This window comes from Trachurus japonicus, chromosome 21, assembly GCF_045865225.1.
Source record: "Trachurus japonicus isolate A0001 chromosome 21, Traja_1.0".
NCBI classification, from domain to species: Eukaryota; Metazoa; Chordata; class Actinopteri; order Carangiformes; family Carangidae; genus Trachurus; species Trachurus japonicus.
Genome location: NC_140927.1, coordinates 13912871 through 13934135, shown reverse-complemented (window position 1 = coordinate 13934135; position 21265 = coordinate 13912871). Strand labels below are relative to the sequence as shown.

The 21265-nt window shown below is 40.8% G+C and overlaps 2 protein-coding genes across 9 annotated transcripts in view; one reads left to right on the top strand and one right to left on the bottom strand.

Annotated features, from left to right (window-relative positions):
* Window positions 1–1764: 1764 nt before the first annotated feature.
* myl1 (myosin, light chain 1, alkali; skeletal, fast) lies at window positions 1765–8122 on the top strand. The gene is made up of 6 exons (XM_085765840.1): window positions 1765–1985; window positions 2768–2795; window positions 5200–5343; window positions 6667–6840; window positions 6937–7014; window positions 7581–8122. The coding sequence occupies exons 1-6, from the start codon at window positions 1860–1862 to the stop codon at window positions 7607–7609; spliced, it is 579 nt and encodes a 192-aa protein (XP_085621966.1). The 5' UTR covers window positions 1765–1859; the 3' UTR covers window positions 7610–8122.
* Window positions 7788–21265, bottom strand: part of map2 (microtubule-associated protein 2) — a 96577-nt gene continuing 83099 nt past the window's right edge. For 3 of the 8 annotated variants that reach the window (XM_085765831.1, XM_085765833.1, XM_085765837.1), the window contains 4 exons: window positions 17420–17512; window positions 13716–13797; window positions 11070–11182; window positions 7788–10332 (listed from right to left, as the gene is read on the bottom strand). In XM_085765831.1, the coding sequence (XP_085621957.1) occupies window positions 10111–10332; window positions 11070–11182; window positions 13716–13797; window positions 17420–17512 (510 nt within the window). In that variant the 3' untranslated portion in view covers window positions 7788–10110. Of the gene's footprint in view, window positions 10333–11069; window positions 11183–13715; window positions 13798–17419; window positions 17513–19695; window positions 19789–20561; window positions 20697–21265 lie in introns of all 8 variants that reach the window. The other 5 variants (XM_085765834.1, XM_085765836.1, XM_085765838.1 and 2 more) reach the window with 4 other exon arrangements.

The following is a 21265-nucleotide window of genomic DNA, read 5'->3' as shown; positions in this document are numbered from 1 at the left end:
GGGTCAGTGAAAGCAAGTGGGTGGGGGAAGGGAAGGGCCTGCAGAGTGAAGGAATTCATGCAGCTCCGTCATCACCAGGCCCTGTCGTGGTGGTGGGAGCGGGGCTGCACCGCTGGCACCGGGAGACAGATATAGACAAGAATTAAGAAGACAGAATTTGCACTCTTAGCCTTGTCTGGGTTACTGACATCAGCAGCTGAGAGCTCCACTAGATCTCCAGCACTCTGCGCTTTTACGTCACATCCTCCCCCCGCTGGGGTGGAGGTGACCGCTCACCACCACAGAGCCCTGCACTGAACACAGGTGCTGCTCTACCCGACATACTCTGTCAGTGTCTGCAAATAAACAATGGTTTGGTATTAGACCTGGAAGACACCACGTCCATCATCTGTCCACATTTTCCCTGGTCCTCTAACAGTTTCTCAAATATTAATTTCAATTGGTTTCATGCGTTGTTCCTTCATTTTTTTTTTCTTTTTCATTTTACATTTCTTCTATTTTCAGTTAACTACACAGTGTTTGACACTAACTCATATATATTCTAAGCCTGAAGCCTTGATGATGCTCATAAGGGACAAAATATTCAACTAAATATACCATGTTTTTATGGCAGCACCATTACATCAAATGTAGACAACCTAGATGTATTGTACATCATTTCTCCACATTTCTATGATGATGATGATGATGATGATGTTGTTGATGAATATGATAATGATGATGATGTAGGCTGATTGTGTTTCTGGAAACTCTATGATCTGTGCTGGTATCTAAAATAAAGTGTGGGGTGATGCTTGAGTACACAGCAAGCTTCGATGAGCCCAGCAGAACTGCAGCAAGACATGAGTTACAGTAATACTCAACAATAACCGATGTGAGCATAAAAAACTAGCAATGATAATCATATGTTGATGTCCTGTCATAACCTTCTTCCATAAACACTGTCACTGTGGGACTTAACTCCTGAATATCTGGCTTAAAGGATAAGGCACATAAGGTCATCAAAGCAAAATGTGAGAGTGTGGAGAGTTTAGAGCGAGCCACCATCAAACACATCCCTGATCTACAGCGCTCAGGGCATATGATACTTTTTCTTTTCTGGGAAACCATCCTCTCCTTATTTACAGTGTCTTATTTCTGACCGTTCACTGAAACATTATTTTCTACTTGACTCAAGCTTATGTTTACCACAGTGACGCAAAGAAATGACGCAACTCCATATTGGATGAGCTCCTCATTTTACAGTTAAAAGCTCACTGTCCTGTCAATGACCCGTTCGGGCATTAATTATCATATTATTTGTTCCTAAGATTTTACACAAACAGTAAAAACAGTCTAAAGGTTTCTAGTCCTTTTTTTTAACGTCTTCAAATGTTACAGCCGTTAATCATCCTCAAATAGACGGGGATGCGTCCTGGTAGTGCGTAATGGTGCGCAGAGCTGTGCGTAATAGTGGAACTGTTCACTTGTGATGTGAAGAGGAAATCGCATGGCCCCAGAGTTATGTAACCTTTCACACCGTTTCCAGTGTTTTCGTTTTTGATTATCGATATAAGGCATAAATAAACACTTTCTGGCCCGCAGCCCTATACTCCATGTTTAGAGAGGACACCCCCTCCCGCCTCCGACACACACAGTCACGACACATACACACACACACACCCCTCCCATCAGCTATCCAATCCTTACCCGGGAACAGCGTTGACGGGGGTCAAGAGGAAAATAGCCTCATATATATACGCCCAAACGGTGATTTCTTGCTTCGAGTCCCCTCCACTCTGTGCTACACTCCTTGTGTTGACACCCGAACCGGGAATTGTCTGTGCTTCAGGAACACAGTAACTTTACTACCTGCTGAAATGGCACCCAAGAAGGACGCTAAGGCTCCCGCCAAGAAGGCCGAGCCCGCACCAGCACCCGCACCTGCACCCGAGCCCGCCCCCGCTCCCGCGGCTCCCGCCGCCGTCGATCTGTCCGCAGTCAAGGTACAATGAGAGTGAGAGAGCATGATCTGGCCTTGGAAGGAAGGGATGGAGATAGGATGAATGGCTGCTCAGAAGGAGCTGAGATTTGACTTGTTGCATGGTAGAACTAGACCTACACTGCAGTTGTTAGAAAGAAAAGAGGTTGTTTAGGCAAAGTAATGCTTTTATCTTATTTCAAAAAGTTGGGAGGAGAGAGAGGAGCAGGGGACTGATGTTACTTCTCTGATTATAGGAGTCAAGTTATGGACAGAACAGGAAAAGATCCAAGCATCCTATCCTATAAAATAGACAATGATGGGAAATAAAGAGGTCAAAATGTCATTTTATTATGGGTCTTTTTCCTTCACTGGACATCAATCTTTATTGGACACATTACTACAAATATCTGTGAGTGGATACACAGTTAATAGTGAGACAGTCAGAGCAGCTACAGGCTCAAAGGACCACAGTCAGAGATGTCCTGAGGAGAATGACTAGAACCATGGATAGCTCACCAAGGTTTAGACCACGCCCCCACCCCTCTGGATTGGACTAAAAGAGAGGTGACTGATGGGTGATTGCAATGCAGGGTGACACCAAATGTGGACATGTTAATGTAGCTAAAGATGGACCTCCTCAGATCGGATGCCACCATGTGAAGCTAATTTTGGCAAAGAGACAAATTTAATCCTAGTTTAGACCTGATTGATTAGACTAGATTAAATGGAATGTGCACAATCACTGTGACTTTGTTGCATTTGTTTTATACTAAACATGGCTGCCTTGTGTTTGTTTGCTTGTAGATCGAGTTCAGCCCTGACCAGGTTGAAGGTAAGTCATTCTCATTTTACCTTTGAAATCATGTGACATTCATCAGCTCATCTTCCTCTTGAGGATGTCTCAGCCCACAGTCCTGGAAAATAAGAAAAGGCATCTTATAATAAATCAGCGTGAGAGAAACTAAGAAGGTTCAAAGTAGTTTGATAGTAAAGCTGTGAAGAAAATTGTGTGGCCTTCTCATAAAGATTGATAATGCAAACCTGCAACATACTTGGTGCGGGGTTTTAAAAGGCTCATGACAGATGGTCACCTCTGTCATTTGTGTTTTGACATTCCTCGAGAATATCAGATGGCTTGTGAAATGTGATAATGGATGTGTGAAGCTAGGAACCCATTCAAACATCCACACACACCACAAACAAGTAAACGTTTGAGATTATAGTGAAAAAAGAATATGGTGATATTTCTAACAAATACATACAAACATATTTCTTGACTGTTATGCATAGCTGATATTAACATGCAACATTTCGCAAGTGGATCTGAATATGTGCAGACTTTCATTCAAAACAAGCAGCAGCTGATTGTGCCTGATTGTCACTTTAAACCAGAGCAGCTGAAACAAACATAGTAGATTAGCTTGTTTCATCTAAAAACATAGAGGAGAAGGATCAGTGAGGATATTAAAATCACTGATGACTGGTGGGCAGAGCATCACAAATCAGTTTCACCAACCCCTCATACCAACTGCTCTTATTAAGACTGTTTGTTGGCACTTTGCTGGTAACATTAAACTCTCTTTCGCTAGATCAGTGCTAAAGCATATGCCAAGAACAGCTTAAAATAATTATAATGATATTAAGAAGGAGCTCATTTATTGTTTCATAGAGGGATAGAATAGAAGGAAAATGAAATGATAGAGTTTGATATCGAGAAACACCTGTGTGCTATTGGCCCTTTGGAACTAGACGCCACCGGAGCAGAGCTGTTGTCTGGACGCCTACGTGTTACGCTGCAGTCAGCATTCCCTTCTTTTCCTCGGCTCAGCCACAGAAGGCCTTGCCTTTAAAAGGAGGGGGCTCATATTCTCAGCTATGTTTATCAATTCCAAGGTGGTCTTTTAAAAGAGCCCGCAACCCTGCTGAGAGAGACAGGGAGAGAGGGGGGAGAGAGAGGGAGAGGGAGAAGGAGATGGCTGAGATAGAAATAGTATGAAGGTTGATGGAGCTTGGCAGGAGTCAGTCTGTCCAGCCTGTGACACCACAACATATAGAAAGGTTTCGGACAAGACTACCTCGTCAGTTTGTAGAGCAGCTGCCTCCACCTGCTGGAAGAAATACCAAAGACACAGTTATTATGCAAACAGCTGACTGCAAATGTGGAAAAACAAACATTTTACACATCCTAGAGAAAATGCACAGGCGTCTCGTATAAATCAAAACTGTTTGGTTTATTAGTATGAATCAAATTGCATCTGGAAATACGGCCATTGTCTGCTTAGACCATTTTTAACATGAGGTTTCATCCACTGACTCCCACAGATTATTTCAATGAACCTTGACATTTAAAATCACATTAATATTATGTGACTCTACATGAATGTAAAATGCAGGGATATCCATAAGATATAAAACATACAAACAAACACACATGCAAATAAAGCTAATGCTAGGTTCATATAATTAAAGGGATAGTTCAACATTTTGGCAAATTGGCCCTTTGCCATAATCCCTATAGTTATAGCAGTAGGTTTAAAACCGCTGATTCGCGTTCCCGTTGGAGACAGTTTTTTGGCAAGCAGTCTCTGCATTTGCCTCGAAAACAACTCTGTCTCGCAACGTTCCGTTATTATCTCATAGCGTGGTGAATGTGCAGGTCACAACTTGTCCACAAGAGCATTTTGGAGTTGTTGGATTGTGTATCTGATGAGTTTGGTGAGGGAAACCAAGAAATCCCATTAGCCTCCGTAGCGTAGCTGTGAGCAGCTCGCGGCTCTGCTCCGCCATTTAATTCTAAAAATAGCTTGCACCAACAATTAAAGGTAACGAACCTACTACTAAAACTATAGGGATTATGGCAATGGGCCAATTTGCCAAAAAATGTTGAACTATCCCTTTAAAGTGAAACTTCTACACTCACATTTGGTCGAAATGAATTTTGGTGCAGTACCTTAGTTACAAAAATGAAATAAAATGTATTCTAAAAACACAAATATAATTTTAATTCCAGGAAAAATAAGAGACAATTTCCATAGGAATCACCACAATAAATAACATACAAAATCCCACAAGGAATATAATATAAATACACTGTGGAAGGTAAAGTGTTCACAAGGTGACATTCTGTCCATATGAACTCACTGTTGAGCACCTCTGACACACACAAACACAAATCACCTGATAGAAGTGACGAGAACAATCGAGTGATGACACTCTGTTTTCCTCCGGCTCCACAGACTACAAGGAGGCCTTCGGTCTGTTCGACAGGGTGGGTGACAACAAGGTGGCTTACAACCAGATCGCTGACATCATGCGTGCTCTGGGACAGAACCCCACCAACAAGGAGGTGGCCAAGATGCTGGGAACCCCCTCTGCTGAGGGTAAGAGAACTCTTCTATATATGTAATTTGATTAGTTCAGAGTTTGTGTGGTGGTGTGCTAAAGCTTTTGGGTGTTAAAGACAATTCAATAGATTTAAATTTGATGAACTGATACTGAGTAATTCCATAAAGTGCAAATATTTATTTTATTTTCTAATGTACTTGCACTGAAATGCTACAGCAAACTGGATTTGAACCTACACTGCTATGTACATTTAGTCGTAGTCTTTACATAATAGGATTATTTTTGGTGATATTTTGATTGAAATCACCATGATCTGCAGTGTACTTTAAAACACTGTTATACTGTAACTATTTTACATATAACTGATTTGTCAGAAATGTTATGCTTAGTAGTACATACATAGAGTGTGTAGTAACTAGTGATGTATGGCTCTGTCATTTATCACTGATGTTCATGGTGTAGTCACTGCTTTTTGGTACATAAAATGCCCCTCTTGTACATTTTGATGAAATATATGGAGGAAGAAATAATCAGTAGTTGCTTTTTATGGCTGAAATCTGACATGTTTAGTCAGATCACCTGAAAAAATATCATTGAAAGAACACAGAAAACAAAAATATGTCTGAAATGAGCCCAAATCTCCACCTTCTTTAGGGTCGATACAGAGTGAAAATCCAGTATGTACTGACAGCTAGTGGTAGAAATTGTCACTGCTGTGCAGCGCTACACTGTGCTCTGTGTAATGTGAAACATCTCAGCTGGATGTTGTCGGATGTGCAAAATGTCTCACTTGTCCACTTCCTACTGAGACAGTTAATGTGGTCAGACATACAGCAGATTTGAAATTGGCTGCCTGTAGAGGTCATTCAACATTTAGTCTGGGTTTGATCTTTATAGACCTTTTCAGAGAGTATAAACAAAGACAGGTGTGGCTCATTAGAAAACGCTCTGGTACACTAAATAGAATGGAGCCTTAATTAGTATCCTTGGTAACACCTGTATTTGTTTATACTCTCTGAAAAGGTCTATACTGTATGTTTTGTTAGGTCCCTTCATTTGTTTGATACAAATCACTAAAAAGCTGTTGTGATCAGACATAAATCTCTGGCACCATGACCGTCATCGCTGACGACAGAGCCACTGCTGCACATTACATAATAATTGTCAAATATAAGATCAGAATAGATCAGTAAAGCACTAAATAAAACATGCACTGGTCCAAATATGTGCAATATAGTATTGGTGGTATTGGTGAGATGCACTGACGAGGATTTTGTCCATGTGCTGCCTATTGACTCAGACCTGACCGACTTATTTACCTCTGGATGCAACTAACCGTTCTGTTTCCCTCCATGCAGACATGGCCAACAAGAGAGTAGAGTTCGAGGGCTTCCTGCCCATGCTCCAGACCATCATCAACAGCCCAAACAAGGCCGGATACGAGGACTACGTTGAGGGTCTGCGCGTCTTCGACAAGGAGGGCAACGGCACAGTGATGGGTGCTGAGCTGCGTATTGTCCTGTCAACACTGGGTGAGTCAGGCTTCGTGCTTGGTGTGTGTGTGTGTGTGTGTGTGTGTGTATCACTGTGTGTCATTAATACTGGTTGTCCTCTGCCTCCCCCTACAGGAGAGAAGATGACTGAGGCTGAGATTGATGCTCTTATGACAGGACAGGAGGATGAGAGTGGCGGTGTCAACTACGAGGGTAAGTTACAATATTATGATGAAAAAGATATTTTTAATTTGTGTATATTAGTGTTTTTATATTATTTTAAAGGGGCACTGCAACCATTGTACTGTACACTTGAAATCATTTATTAGGAGAGTACACCTCAGCCTGTGAAAGCAGTTTGATTATGTCATCAGAAGAAAATGTGCTATCCAGCTGCATTATGGGAAATGTAGGATTGAGCATTATGGTAGCTTGGTTCATACAGTAATAGGGTCTAAAAGTGGGGATATTTAGAATCACACTACACAGAGAGTGAGGTGTCTGTGTGTTTACTTTCCACAGTTTTGCTAAGGAAGTGAATACACACTAGTATTTTTTAGCATGCATAAACTGAGACAAAGATATTCTATTGTGCTGAAGTCCATATCTCAGATGTTTCATGTTGCTTATATCTCTCCATTTGAACTTTCATGTTGATGAACAAATATGAACAAATATTGTCTATTATTTCATTGTGATTTATTTTTCCACTCCGCACTCACTCATTTCCTCTGTCCTGTCCTCTGTCCTGTGTGTGCTGCCCTGGTCTTCACCCACAGCCTTTGTCAAGCACATCATGTCTGTGTAAGGACCCTGCCACTGCGGTGGTGACCATCGTATAAGTGCAGACCCCATGGTGTCACGACATCCACTCACTGTTTCCTGAGGAAGCAGGGGGAACAAAGGACTATGAGATGTCATTTCCTGAAACCTTCCTTTGTTTTATTCTAAACCTTTTTTTTGTCCAACTGGTGCTTTTTTCTCTCCTCCTCCTCCTGCTGTTCAGGAAGCCATCCTGGTTTCCCCACGAGATATTTCTTTCCTCATCTTCACCCTAGTCCTCCAGTCTCATTAGGTTTTTTTTCTCATCGTCACTGGTGTTCACAGTGGAACAGTGATGGAGGGGAGGGTGGGATAATCATGATCCCCTCCTCTTGTCACTTTACTGTCTGGCTGGCTCTCTATCTGCCAGTGAAGTGACTGGTTTGGCCCAGGACTGGCCATCAAAACAAATCCACATCCTCACCCAACCCATCCCTAAGTCTTAACTTATTGTATCCTCTGCAATTTCACAATAAAATTTTCACAAACTCCCATTTTATTCCCGAATCGCTGACTCTGTTTATTCGATGCAACTCATTTGCATGATTGCATGTTAAAGGCAAAGCTTGACATTTTGAAAAATAAGCTCATTTGTTGTCGAGTTAATGAGACTGATACGACTCTGTCTAAATTAAATATGAAGCTACAGCTGGCAGCCAATTAGCTTGACATGCAACTCGTCATTAGTACGCTTGGTTTTTGTATGGGTGAAATCACATGGTGGTTGGAGGTGACTTTTGTAACCTCCAGGGCAACTGTTTCCACTTTTTGTGCATTCGCTGAATTCTCTCTAAAATGAAAAGATTGTTAAATTCCTGTTGTAACTATATGTCTCATCTAAAAAAAAAAGACAAGTGCTCCAGCATCAGTTTTTGTCCCTTTTATTGTCATTAATTATTGTAATTGGTGTCATATCAACAAGAGAAAAACTGCGTACATCTACTTGACCTTTTAAATACATTTACAGTTGCTGTAGGGTGGAGGCGGGGAGGGGGGCACACAGAGATGGGGGATGCAGAAAAAACACAGAAGCAAACAAACAGTCGCAGGTGAGGGCAGTAATTAGGCAGGAGGCAAGATATACCACACATGGTGTCTGAAAAAGAAACTAGATCGACCAAACACTGTCCTAACAGATCTAACAGGAGTTGACCGAGTCCCCTCGGTCGTTTTATTTTTCTTCATCAAGTGTCTTTTTAATGGATTTTTCTCAAAAAAAAAAAGAAAAAAGATTGTTTTATCTTTTCTCACTTTCTTCTCCCACATATTGCAACATAACATCCAGATACGGTAGCATCCATGGCAAAACAACGTGGGCTCTGCACCAAACACACACACACATACAGACATTTCAAAGTAGCTGCTCCTCTGCTAAATCTCAGATTGCCAAACTGTAGCGTGTCCTCTTGCGGCGCAGACGGCAGACAGTCCCGACGAGCGCAACACCCGTCTGTTAGCAGAGAAACCTCTGTACTGTTCAATCATGTAAGCTGAAAAGACAATATACTTTTAGCTGTTTGCTTTTCGGATGGACGTTTGTGGAACGAACTCCAGTGTTTAATATTGTTCTGAAGTATAAACAGGCTTCTATATTGAACTACTGAGCAGGTACAAGTGTGTGATGCCCGTCAACAGGACTAAGATGCATTCCTTAGCAACACCAAATCAGCTGTCTGACACTGTCACCAAGCATTACACTGTAAACAACTAATAACTACAAAACATGAACTTGTTTATAATCTTTATCCAATAATTGAGGAAATAACTTACTAAAATCCTTTTTTTAAATTACAAAATAGCCTCTTTTTATATTTGAATCAATACATGCTCGTCATAACATAGACCTAGTTCTTGCAATAATGCAATTTTACAGGTATATTTTATAGCCATATTGTCACTTCCTGTTAAAATGTTTTGAGGACATTTAGATGGCAAAGAACTTGTATTTTTATACATGTTTCTATATATATTTGTTAAAGATATCATATTATATATTTGATGACAAGAATGACTTGCGTTAAGGATGCTTGGTTTGTTAGGTGGGTTGGCGTCCATGCACATTTACTGAGCAAGAACAACACGTGCTGCATGGTGTGCTGGTCACATTACTTCTTATTTTATGTAGAAAAAGGCGATAGCTGCTTCAAAACACTGATCCAGGGCCAGTCAAGCCAATACCTGGTCCTTACAGACTTAACCTTATCTATGACCAGTGCTCGGACTGAACTATTCTATGCAACATAATTGAAAGAGAAGAGGCCAAGAAAATGAATCACATATTCGGGTTCAAAATAAAAAGGACCAAAGTACCGTAGCTCCTAATGTGAGTCCCTACTTAGAGTGGAGAGATGGATCTTGAAGTGGAGATGTTCAGAGGCTCTGGTTGAGCTGTAGTTGGCCTCAGGGTGGCAGGAGTGGGCAGAAAAGTTTGAGGGAATCAGGCTGAGGACGTCTGTGGTGCAGAGCATGAACCTATAAATCCAGTGTTCACAAACCCTGCTTGGCCAGAGCCGCAGTGACGTCCTCAGCCAGGGTGGCCAACTGCGGCGACTCCATCATGTTCAGGCTGCCGGAGGATGAGAGGTGGCTGTCTCGGTGGCGTTGAGGAGACACCGAGCCGGAGAGGCCCGGCGACTGGACGACGACATCGGCTCCGTGGTCCACGCGGGCCTTGGCTTGGTCACGAAACATCAGCCTGTGGCTCTCAATCTATTCAGTGCAGGTGGTGTGACAGGAGAAGTATATGGGAAGGAAGTCAGACATCATTTTTATGTTGTGTCAAAAAAAATATTTATGTTTCTTTGTGAGTCAACATGAGAACAACTGCAAAAAATGAACCACATTTACTTCTACATTATTTAATGATAGAAGTTTATATTATAAACCTACCACCTACCTTTCCTGATACCCTCAAAGGCAGATAAAGGAAAACAAGTTTTTGAAAGATTGGCCTATTGGAAATATTTAACACACACATATACATACACGTGTGTGTGTGTGTGTGTGTGTGGGTGGGGTTACTGTAAAGAAAGGTTTAAACTTTTGGATACTGTAGGGGTTAAGGGTACTGTAAGGTAAATGTAAACTATTGTGTTTTTTATCGAGTATCTGTAAGACATTTCTTTATTTACACATTTAACTTCCCTGGCTAAGACTCTGTCTGTGCCATTTAACTTTAGATGGACAGAAATATTCATGGATGATGGTGACCTCTCACTACATTAGGTAATAGTTAATTTGAAAAATAAGGACAACTAAAAAGTCTACACACCGTGACTATAGTATTACTATAGTAGTATATAGAGAAAATATTATTTAGGAGGTTATATACTGTACCTAATATTTACCTACAGGTATTCATAAAGCTATGTTGACTAGTAAGACAATCTCTCAAAAACTATGTTTTCCTTTAAATCATGGATTGAGGGCATGGAGCTGACACTTACCATTATGCGGCCTCCACCAGGAATGTGGTGAGTATTATCCAGGGAACCCACCTTGGCTTGGGCCTTGTCTTTGAAGTCCAACTTCACACTTTCTATACGCACGTTACCGCCCCCTGGGAAGAAGCAGAGGAAGTGTAAATGCTATACAGGAAAATATTGATTTGGTTTTACAGCCTGTCAGCAACTGACTAAAGGTAATAGGACCAGTTTGTGTGACTGGACAGTTTTCTTGTTCACACCCTGGTTTCATGAAGAAACGTTGTGCTGAAAGATCCTGTGTTTCCAGTGAACCCACAATAAATGATTAAAAAAAAAAATAAAGACTGGGATACTGAGTGGCCAGCAGATGGTGCTGCAGGATCTGATGCAATGACCACAAAAAAAACAAGTGGGAGGGGAGAAGCCTTTTAGAACCTCACTGCAAAACAGTGCTCGAAACCTGCTTGAGATGCACATACTGTAGGCTTTCTAGCAATCACTATCTGAAATCTCTTCAGCACTGTAATAAAAATAGCTCTTCAGTGTGTCAACACAATGGGTTTATCTGAATAGAATGTACATATTTTATCAATAACCTGCAGTCGTCTGATCACGGAGACTTGGTTACATTTACAAAGGTTTTGGCAGATATGTAGCGAAGGTTCTTGTCACAACCTGAAGAATTTCAGTTGAGATGATCGAGGCTCCAAAAACTAAAATTTTAACATTGACTTCCCAAAACCAATGCCATTAACCTGACTATGAACTGTATTTTCTCTTTTGGCCTACTCCTTCAGAGTACTACGAGCACTATGAGCCCACTTACTCTTTTGCACTTAAATGCACATCTCCATATTTATGGAGACTTGTTTTTATACTGTTTACTGTTCTACTGTATTTCTTATATATATATATTGTTTTTATTTTTTTTACTGTACTACTGCCATGTGGAGCTGCTAAAACGTACAGTATTTTCACAGTAAATGTTGGTGACAATGTTGACAGTGACAATAAAGGATTCTAATTCTAATTCTAAGAAAGTCTTGGACACTTGGACAGTCCTTCCCTGCCTGATAAAGATCTAACTGAAGCAAGTCATCGTTAACACGCATTATTTTTTGTTCTTTCACAGTCAGTGATTTGAATGAAAAATTCAAAAAAACAAAACAGATTCCAGGTTAGATCCAATCCTGTTGACAGCCTGAAACCACAACACCTCCCACATTCGGCCACCTGTGGACAGATCCATGGAGCTGTCAATCCAAATTCAGTTTATTGACTCTTCCACCACTGTTATGGACTGGAGCTTCATTCGACTGGTGGTGTGCTCCTTCGGCAGTTAAATATAAACTGCAAATTACATTTATTAGTTACATTGGATCAAATTACACCTTAATTGTCAAGCCAATTTCATGCCTTGCCTTCACGCTCTGTGTCTGACATGTACCAGTGTTAGAGCGAGCACCCGTGGGAGTCCTTGGCCCCATTTATACTTGGTATTACTGTAAACTGCCATCTGTACCTGGTTATATTATCAGTTAATGACATCAGATACATGAACATGCATTTACACCTGGTATGGACAGACTGCACTGCAATCAGATCTAAAAAAAGCAAGTGAATTTAATTTCAAATCTCTTTATAAGAGGGAAGAATGATCTGCTTTGCTGTGAACCTGACACCAGCAGGAGGAGGTGGGTTTGGGTGACCTGTCAACTCGCCATTTGTATCAAATCTGATACATGAAAATACATGAGTTTTTCAGACCTCTACATCCCCACTGTGATTTTTTTCCTGAAAAACCTAAAGTATACAATCAGATACATGCAATGATCAAACAAACCACCAGGGTGCAGTTATTTATGCACCAGCAGGCCTTCACTTGGGACATTCAATATGGCTGCTGTCAGTCACTGACCCAAATGTGTTTTCTCATGGATATTATTGCCAATTTTGAAATAGATAAAGTAAGAAAAACGTAAAGATTTTTACTGAAACTTCAATAGGAATAGTTACTGCATTGATGCAAAGTAAAACTACTTAATATTTCATAACTTATTTTATAGTAGAACCGTGTTGAAAATGTGTGTATCAAATTATGTAAGGTAATTTTCTATGCAAATCTCCTATTAAAAAAAAAAAATATATATATATATATATATATATATATATATTTGAACTTATATTTGTGTACATTTTTTGACAGAAGGTCCAATAAAGGGTCCAATTTCAAAATGTTAGAATTTTCTGACAATTATTTCATGGTTCAGGCTTTACAGGGTTAAGACTGTGGTGCAGAATCACATTTACAGTAACTTGCACTGAGCTGGATTTTTTTCTCAAACAGATATACTGAGATACAGATCACGTGTTAATGCTAGATGCAAACAGGGTCCTTGAGTAGGATGTCATGCTAGCATACGGATCTCAAGTGTGATCGGTTGCCAAGCTGTGAATTCCTACTCGTTGCAGGTCAGGTGCTTTAGGAGCTTCCCACACTACTCGCCTGCCTCTGGCTTCTGGCCTACCGCGCTTCTTGCCAAGGATTCACTGCTTCTTATAGAAAATAAATGGGAGCTACTGGTCTGTCCAAGATGACTGCGTTATCTGCTTTTTCCAGCCCTTGCACACAGCGTTACCCCTCAATGCCCCCCCCCTGTGGGTTACCTGGCCGATGATGGATGTTGTCTAGAGAGCCACACTTGGAGGTCACATGGCTCAAGTCGATCTTCTTATTCTGTATCTGCACCTGAAAGAAGCAAAGGCAGGAATAGACGAGGTCAGAGCTCACAGTTCACGAACGAGGCAATGAGAGCTGATGACTTCTACGTCTCGTTTCTGAATTACAGAGGAGGACGCAGTGCATCTGATCAGATTAGACGTTGTTTCAAGAAAATGTTTGGGTATCAACTGGGAACGGAAGGCTGCAGTTTCTACATTCAGACAGTGATATCTAATTGCATGTAATTATTAGAAAACATGAGCAAGACAGCGCAAGAGCAGAATACCAGCAGCTATTACATGACAGTCCTTGTGTTCTGCTGTGTGGAGAGCTGCTGGTGTCACGTGTTTAATCAACCCAACCAAGACTAAATACAAACTGTGTGTGTGTGTGTGTGTGCGTGTGCTGGAACTCTGTTTTGAGCTAAAAATGTTTGGCACAGTCAGAAAACTCTACAAATACTCTATATCTTGCACCACGACAGTGACGATTCAGAGTGAGACAGTTAAAAAAAAAAAGAGAAAAAAAAAAGAGTGAAGACTGCACAGTTGAAAGTGGCCACAGCACAGGCAGAGAGCAGATAGGGAAATGCAGTTATGTGACACACCCTGGGGATCTGAAGAGAAAACCACAGAGAGATATATAAGGAGTGAGCCGATGAGACAGCGAACAGAGCGGAGCTATTTGACACAGCACAATGAACAAGAAGAGATACACCACATCCTGAGATGAATCACTGGGTCACGCCTGTGGTCAGCAATCGCTTCGCCAAGTCACTGATTTAGTTGATAATGCCTTTTGTAACCAATGATTTGGTGTTCTTTATTTTCTCCTCTCTTAAATAGCCCGAGAGGACAAAAACACAGCGGGGGAAAGTGAGACGATGATGAGCCACGCAGATCATGAGCCACATGACGAAACCACAACACCGTGTGCACGGGGGGACAGTATATAATGCGGCTATGCAGCCTGTTCACCTGCCGGCCGTCTATTACACATGCAAAACACTAGCAGAGATGTACAGCGTGAGTTCACAGACAGAGATGAGATGTGGTTTGTGTCAGCGTGGGTGAACATCAGGCTGCAGCTTCACTCGTCTCTCCAGCAATTATATCTTTATGAAGTCTATATTTTTCCTCTTTCATTTTTTGCCTTTCTTTGATAGTATAGTTAAGAGAGAGGCACAGCTTTGCTTTGAATACACTTGGTAAATTTGCACTTGTGAATATGAGAGCATGAGGTGAACAAATGTAATGTCTCAATGTAATATATGTACAGTTTAATTTGGTAAAATGTTAAGTAAAGGCCACTTCCTTTGAAATAACAATATCATACAGGTATGCAGAGTCATATCAAGAGTCCTGTGCAAAGAGGTTTGGCATGTTAGATGTTTACAGCTTATCCATCACAAAACACCATCAGAGAGACGTTTGATTGGTCTCATTGTGCAGTACGAAAACAACCTCAAAAGACAATTATCTTCAGAGACAAGAATAATATGGAGCACAACAGATGGTCAGGGCCTCCACAGAGTTCTAATCTCAACATGATGGAGTCAGTCTGGGACTGCATGAAGCCATAAAAGACACTGAGACGGCCTAAATTTACGGAGGACCTGTAGCAAGTTCTCCAAGAGGCTGGGAACAACCTTCCTAAGGAGCTTGAAAAGATGTGCACTGGTGTAACTGGGAGAACTGAAGCTGTTTTATAGGCAATGTGTGATGACACCAAATATTAATTTGATTTGCCTTGTTCTGTTTTATTATTGTGTTATTTTCAAAAGCATCCTCATTTGAGTTTCAGGCACTAAAACCTATGCTCAGACCCAAATTATGAATTTTAACTGAGCCAGAATTCAGGGCCTTTGTCTGTCTTTTCCCCTCTATTGTCTGGATTCAAAATTTACTATGTCATCCTGTCTCCAGTTCAGTAAATTGATCACTCAACCACTCAGCCACCGACTCCGTGGCCTTGAGATCCCCTTGCTGCTTGCCCATTTCACCAGTGCCCTCAGCTCTCAGTCATGTGCTCGCTATAAAAAGCGGCAGGAGCTGCCATTCGTTCAGTTGTGATTTAAAGCAACAAATTGCCTCTGTGGCGTCGTCACTCTCTGCTGAGTGACATGAGATATTTATCTAGCTGCTGAGGTACTTGTATGTTTAGAATCTGAGGTGGGGATCTGATATGCTATTTGATTATAATATTATGCGATTATAATTTTTCCTAAATACATAGCAGGCTACAGGTAGTAGGGTGAGAGGAACAAAACAGCTCAGGTTAATTTCACACTTATTTTTCGGGTAAGTAAGTTTAGTGATTGCAAATCAAAAATGAAAGTATCGTTGTTTATTTATTTGACTCAAGCCCCATACAAACATGCTGTACATACATTTCTGCATTGTACCCACAGCAAAACAATGCAGAATCACAATGATTCATATGGTTACCACAACAAATAATGTCAGGGTAAAACTCGGAGAATACCAGTTTTCTATGGTTGAAAAAATAAAATAAAATAATAAATGTGATTTTGTTAAAATAATAAATTATTGTTTTTAATGTAATTATAATTACAATAATTAATAATTCATTACAATTAATTATAAATGTGCTGCCTCTGAAACATGGTCGATTCAAACAGAACGTTGCTAGCAGCTGCTATCTCCTCTAACCCTGGTTTGTCAGATACAAATAGATAGGTTTTGTGAGAATAGACTATTCTGAGGGAAATGGTAGAAGTCAAGTGAGAACTTTTAATTGTCTCATTACTATTAAGGTGACATAACCACGCTTTGATAATGTGCATCACATAAATGAGCACTGTACCTGCAGCCCTCAAACGGCTGCAATCGGAGTTAATCAGCTACAGTAAGAGGGAAGGGCTTCATGCAGCGAGCTACCTGCGGAGGATGAGACCTGCTGGCAAGAGTGTTGGTAGTAATAACTTGAGGACAATTGTTTTCAATTCAATTTTTGTTCAATTGTTTGCTTTTAGATTTATATGCATAAAAACGTTTAAAAAATAACGTGTCTTTGGATCTGTGGCTGTACAGATAGTGTAGTAATAGCTTTACATGTAGCTGCAACCAGGGCCGTTGCTAGGAATTCTGGGCCCCCTTAAAGAATACTAAAATGGGCCCCTACCCCCTAACTTTTCCATTTTGTTTTCTTAGACTACGTATGTATTATCATTTTTTATTCAGCCTACTTTGTTTTGATGCTAATGTGGCATTACTATGAGTATTAGTCAAGGTTTTATGCAGAATAAATCAGTCATACAAAGATGAGTCTACTGGGGTTTTTTGTGGGCCCCACTAGGCTCTGGGCCCCTAGAATTATCATCACCTTTCTCCCCTATACAACGGCCCTGGCTGCAACAGTTCTGAATGTTGTTGTGCTGGAGGAGGAGACATTAAGCCCTGAGTATGAAAGTCCCTCGCAGGAAACAAACCACTCGTGAAGGATGTTGTGTTGATAAAGAGCCATCAGGTGAAGGGCATCCACACTACTGACTTAGTGAATGAGTGACTTAACAACACAGTGGAAGATTGTAACGTGAGGTGGAATGAGAGGAAGAGGCAACACGGGGAAAACACAAATAAACACTGACATGAACACAGAGACAATGGACTTGTGGCACAAGACTCACGTTTCCACCTCCTGCTGAGTAGCCCCGCCTGTCCAAGGACCCACACCTAGACTGAACATGGCTATAGTCCAGCTTAACACTGGGGATGAGAACCTGCAGGGGTGGAGGTCAGGAATGAGGTGGGAAAAGTCTTGGGCTTTCTGGCATGGCACTTCAGTTTAAACATCTCTTTAGACACTTTCTATTCTCCCGCTCAGGAAGTAGCCTGTAGTAGACATCAGAGTTTGTTTGGCTCCCATGAAGGCACTAACACCTGACACACGTTGTATCCCCTACATCATATACTGCAGTGGATACAATCACTCTGAGCTACAAGGCATGACACATTCATCTCACAGCATGAGCCTTAACGCTAGAGTATTATATGTGCTACAAATGGTAACTCTTCGGTGGATCCTCTCTTTCCTAGAAATCCGCATCACGTCCCATTATATCCTAGATTCTTGCAGTCAAATTGAAGCCAAGGCTAGTTAGTGTGCTTTTCAGCCCCATGTGTAGGTAGTAAAAAACTTTGGTGCAGAGAAGCATGACATTTAAAAAAGGGTTAGCTGCAATCAATTTGTTAATAAAACAAAGAGTCAAAACTTTCTTTTATGGTTTCACCTGTCTCTGTTCGGATTCAAAATACTGTACCAGAAAATGCAAATTAAAAGTATTTCAAACTTGAGACCATTAGGATTAGTATTATAAAAATGTATGACTGCGCAGGGATGGTGAACAGCTCTCTGTAGCTGCAAGGAGAGAAAGCAGGAGTGAGATGCAGACACAGCAGAGTTGGCACATAAACACGGACAGTTGATACATTTTTCCCAGTTGTACAGTAAAAGCGATGGGAGCTACTGGAGAGAGAAGAGAACATATATATCCAAAGCACTGGAGAGAGGAGAGAGGAGAGAGGAGAGGAGAGGAGAGGAGAGGAGAGGAGAGGAGAGGAGAGGAGAGGAGGTGTATGAGACTTGAATTGTTCTGTATTTTCTTCATCATAACTTAAAACCATGCTTTGTTAGACCCAGTAAATGGGGGTGGGGGGATTGTTCAGCAGGCAAACAGCACAGACAGTAACTGGCAAACAGGACCTTGCTGGTCATAAACTGTGTTTGTGTCCAGTTCCCAATTAGCACCGTGTTTTCTGTCACTGCTTTCCTTTGGGTCTATAAAATATCTGATGTACATTTTCTTTCTGGTTTTAAGTAAAAGAATAAAGGCATGAAATTGAATGAATAAAAGGATATTAGCATAAAAATTCCCCCCAAAGCTAGCAGTGCATAGGTAATGAGAGGTAAAAACTGTGCTGAACCAGTCTTATTATTTTAATTAGCACTTATATCATATTACCTGTAACAAATTAAAGGAATTTAAAGTCTTTAGCCTCTATTTTGACTAAGAACCTGAACTGAAACACTCATCCTAACAGATGAGGAGAGGAGAGGAGGAATGAGGGAATAAGGAAGATAAGGAAAATCTTTCTGTCTTTCATTAATGTTCATCAACATCTGGATTTGAACATTGTATACAAAACAAACTAACATGACTGGGGGAATGGAAATCAGAGCCATGAACCAACACAATAAATTCAATGACAGACCTACTACTAGTCTCTGGGACAATTTACAACCACTGTGATATGACAATGTAAAATAACTACTGGACACAGGAACCAGACCTAAGATGCACAGCGCTATGAACAGGACTGAATAGGAAACTAACAGACTTTTCTGTGGGGAACATTTCCTTCTTACCTAGCCCCCTCTAATGGCAAGTCAGTAGGATTTAGAATGTAATTCAAGTACACTTGAGCACAGCAGACGTTTGCCAACACATGGCTTAGGTCATCTGGCTCTCTAACCATGAAGCCTCCTTGGCGCCAGGCAGTTAAGTTATTCTGGGGTTTATGGCACAGCTCACAGTGGTTCAAACCAGACAGACAGACCAGTTGCATTGTTTTTTTTTCTGATGGATTGTGGGTATGTGAGTAAGATATGTTTACATTTGTACAACCAAGCTTTACTGTAAAAGTGGTCCTTATTACCCAGAAACCAAAGGCAGCAAGGGAGGCAGTGAATCATAAATAAGTTCCATGCACAAGAATTAATACAAATGCAGGATTTAAAGGTAAATTACAAGTACTACGATACTAGACCACTAGCTATATATACAGCTTTGCACAACACAAGAAGCAGCAGCTGCATATAACTTAACTGGACTTTAAGCTAATGTTAAACATGGCCATCACCCACCACCTCATTTGAGGAGGGTAAGGATGGCAGGGTACATACATCGTCTTCAGGAGGAGAATGCTTCAGATTATCCTCGGCACTGCATTTTGATATTACGTGCCCAAAGTCCACCTTCTTGTTTAAAATATGATTCTATGGAGAAATACACAGACAGCACGCAGCTCTTACACAGGGGAAGGGATTCAGTGCTTGTTGTACGATAGACGAATCAGAAAGGAATACTTTCAAAAAATCTGTTCTATTTCTAACAACCTTCTCTGGATATTGACGTTTTCTTTTGAGGCTTTTTGTTACTGTGTTTACCTGTGGAGCTTCTACAAAATTCATTTTCTCACCCGCTATAATGGCTCATGGGCCACTGGAATAGACAGTCAATCAATTATACTTCCCATCAAGTTTGACTCCATAAACAGCCCGGAAACTTGGTGTATTTCAAAACTGTTGAAAACTACTTCTTGAAAACTATGGGTCATGGGCTGTGCAACTGGAATAAATACAGGCTTTGGGTGAAAGATAAATTTCTAAGCATACGTTACATATCTGTAATAATCAATATTTTTTATACATTTTATAAATGTTACTATAATGAAGTAATAGATTCTTGCCATCTTATGTCAAACCATTTATGTAGACATCGGCCTGTCTTAACTTATAGTTGAGTTATAGTTGAGAGACAGAACATCTCCTGTTCTGTAGCTTCGACTTCATTAAATATGTAAAACTCTGTGTAAATGAATGGGGTTGAAAAACTGTGTTGTAGATTTTTTTTCCTGCTTTTTTTTATTTAATAAATCAAGAATAGTCCTTTAAATGTATCATTTTTCCTGATATTAATGTATCTAATTATTTCAGTGGTGCACGCTCATCCAGGCTCTAAAACACATGGTAACAGTGCTGATGTGTACCAGCAGGTCTTGGGTCCAGGTGACACTCTGTGCCCCAGACAGACACAGAGTGACGGAGATGAGGCGCAGCACTGACTTCCAGATCCACGAGGCCTTGTGTTTGGCCTCTGTTGGCATACTTTGGTCCTTGTGCTTCTATAAGGACAATCAACGGACAGGTCAGTGTCTGGGTGAGGCTCACTACAGGAGCTGCTGGGTACAGGAAGGAACTACTTGGACCTGCTGGGGACTATCAAAGGTGAGGAGGGAGGTACAGTACTATCACTTGTGCTTTATATGGGACTAAAATATTGCACATCAAACGTGCAGGATTTTATCATCTGAACTGAAATCCAACTGAAAGACATGAGGGTGTTTTTCACACTGTGGAAATAGGAGCTCATTGTGTGACAATAGCTGTATGCTGCTGATGGACAATTCGGGATTATTTCAGTCACGAGTGACACAAGACAGACGAGTGGGTGGGATGAGGACCATGACTCAACCAGCTTCTTCATGTTCCCAATTTTGTAACTGCATGGGCTGCAACTCTTAGTCTTAAAATAACTATTGTATACCCAAAAGGAAAAGCATACTGAGGAATCAGAGACTGAATGTTGAAAATTGAATCAACATCACCCTACTCCAACTAGCAACAATGTAAAAAACTTGACTTAATGCTTTTATGAAAAAGGTAAAGAATGTTCTTTGGAGGGTGTTCACAC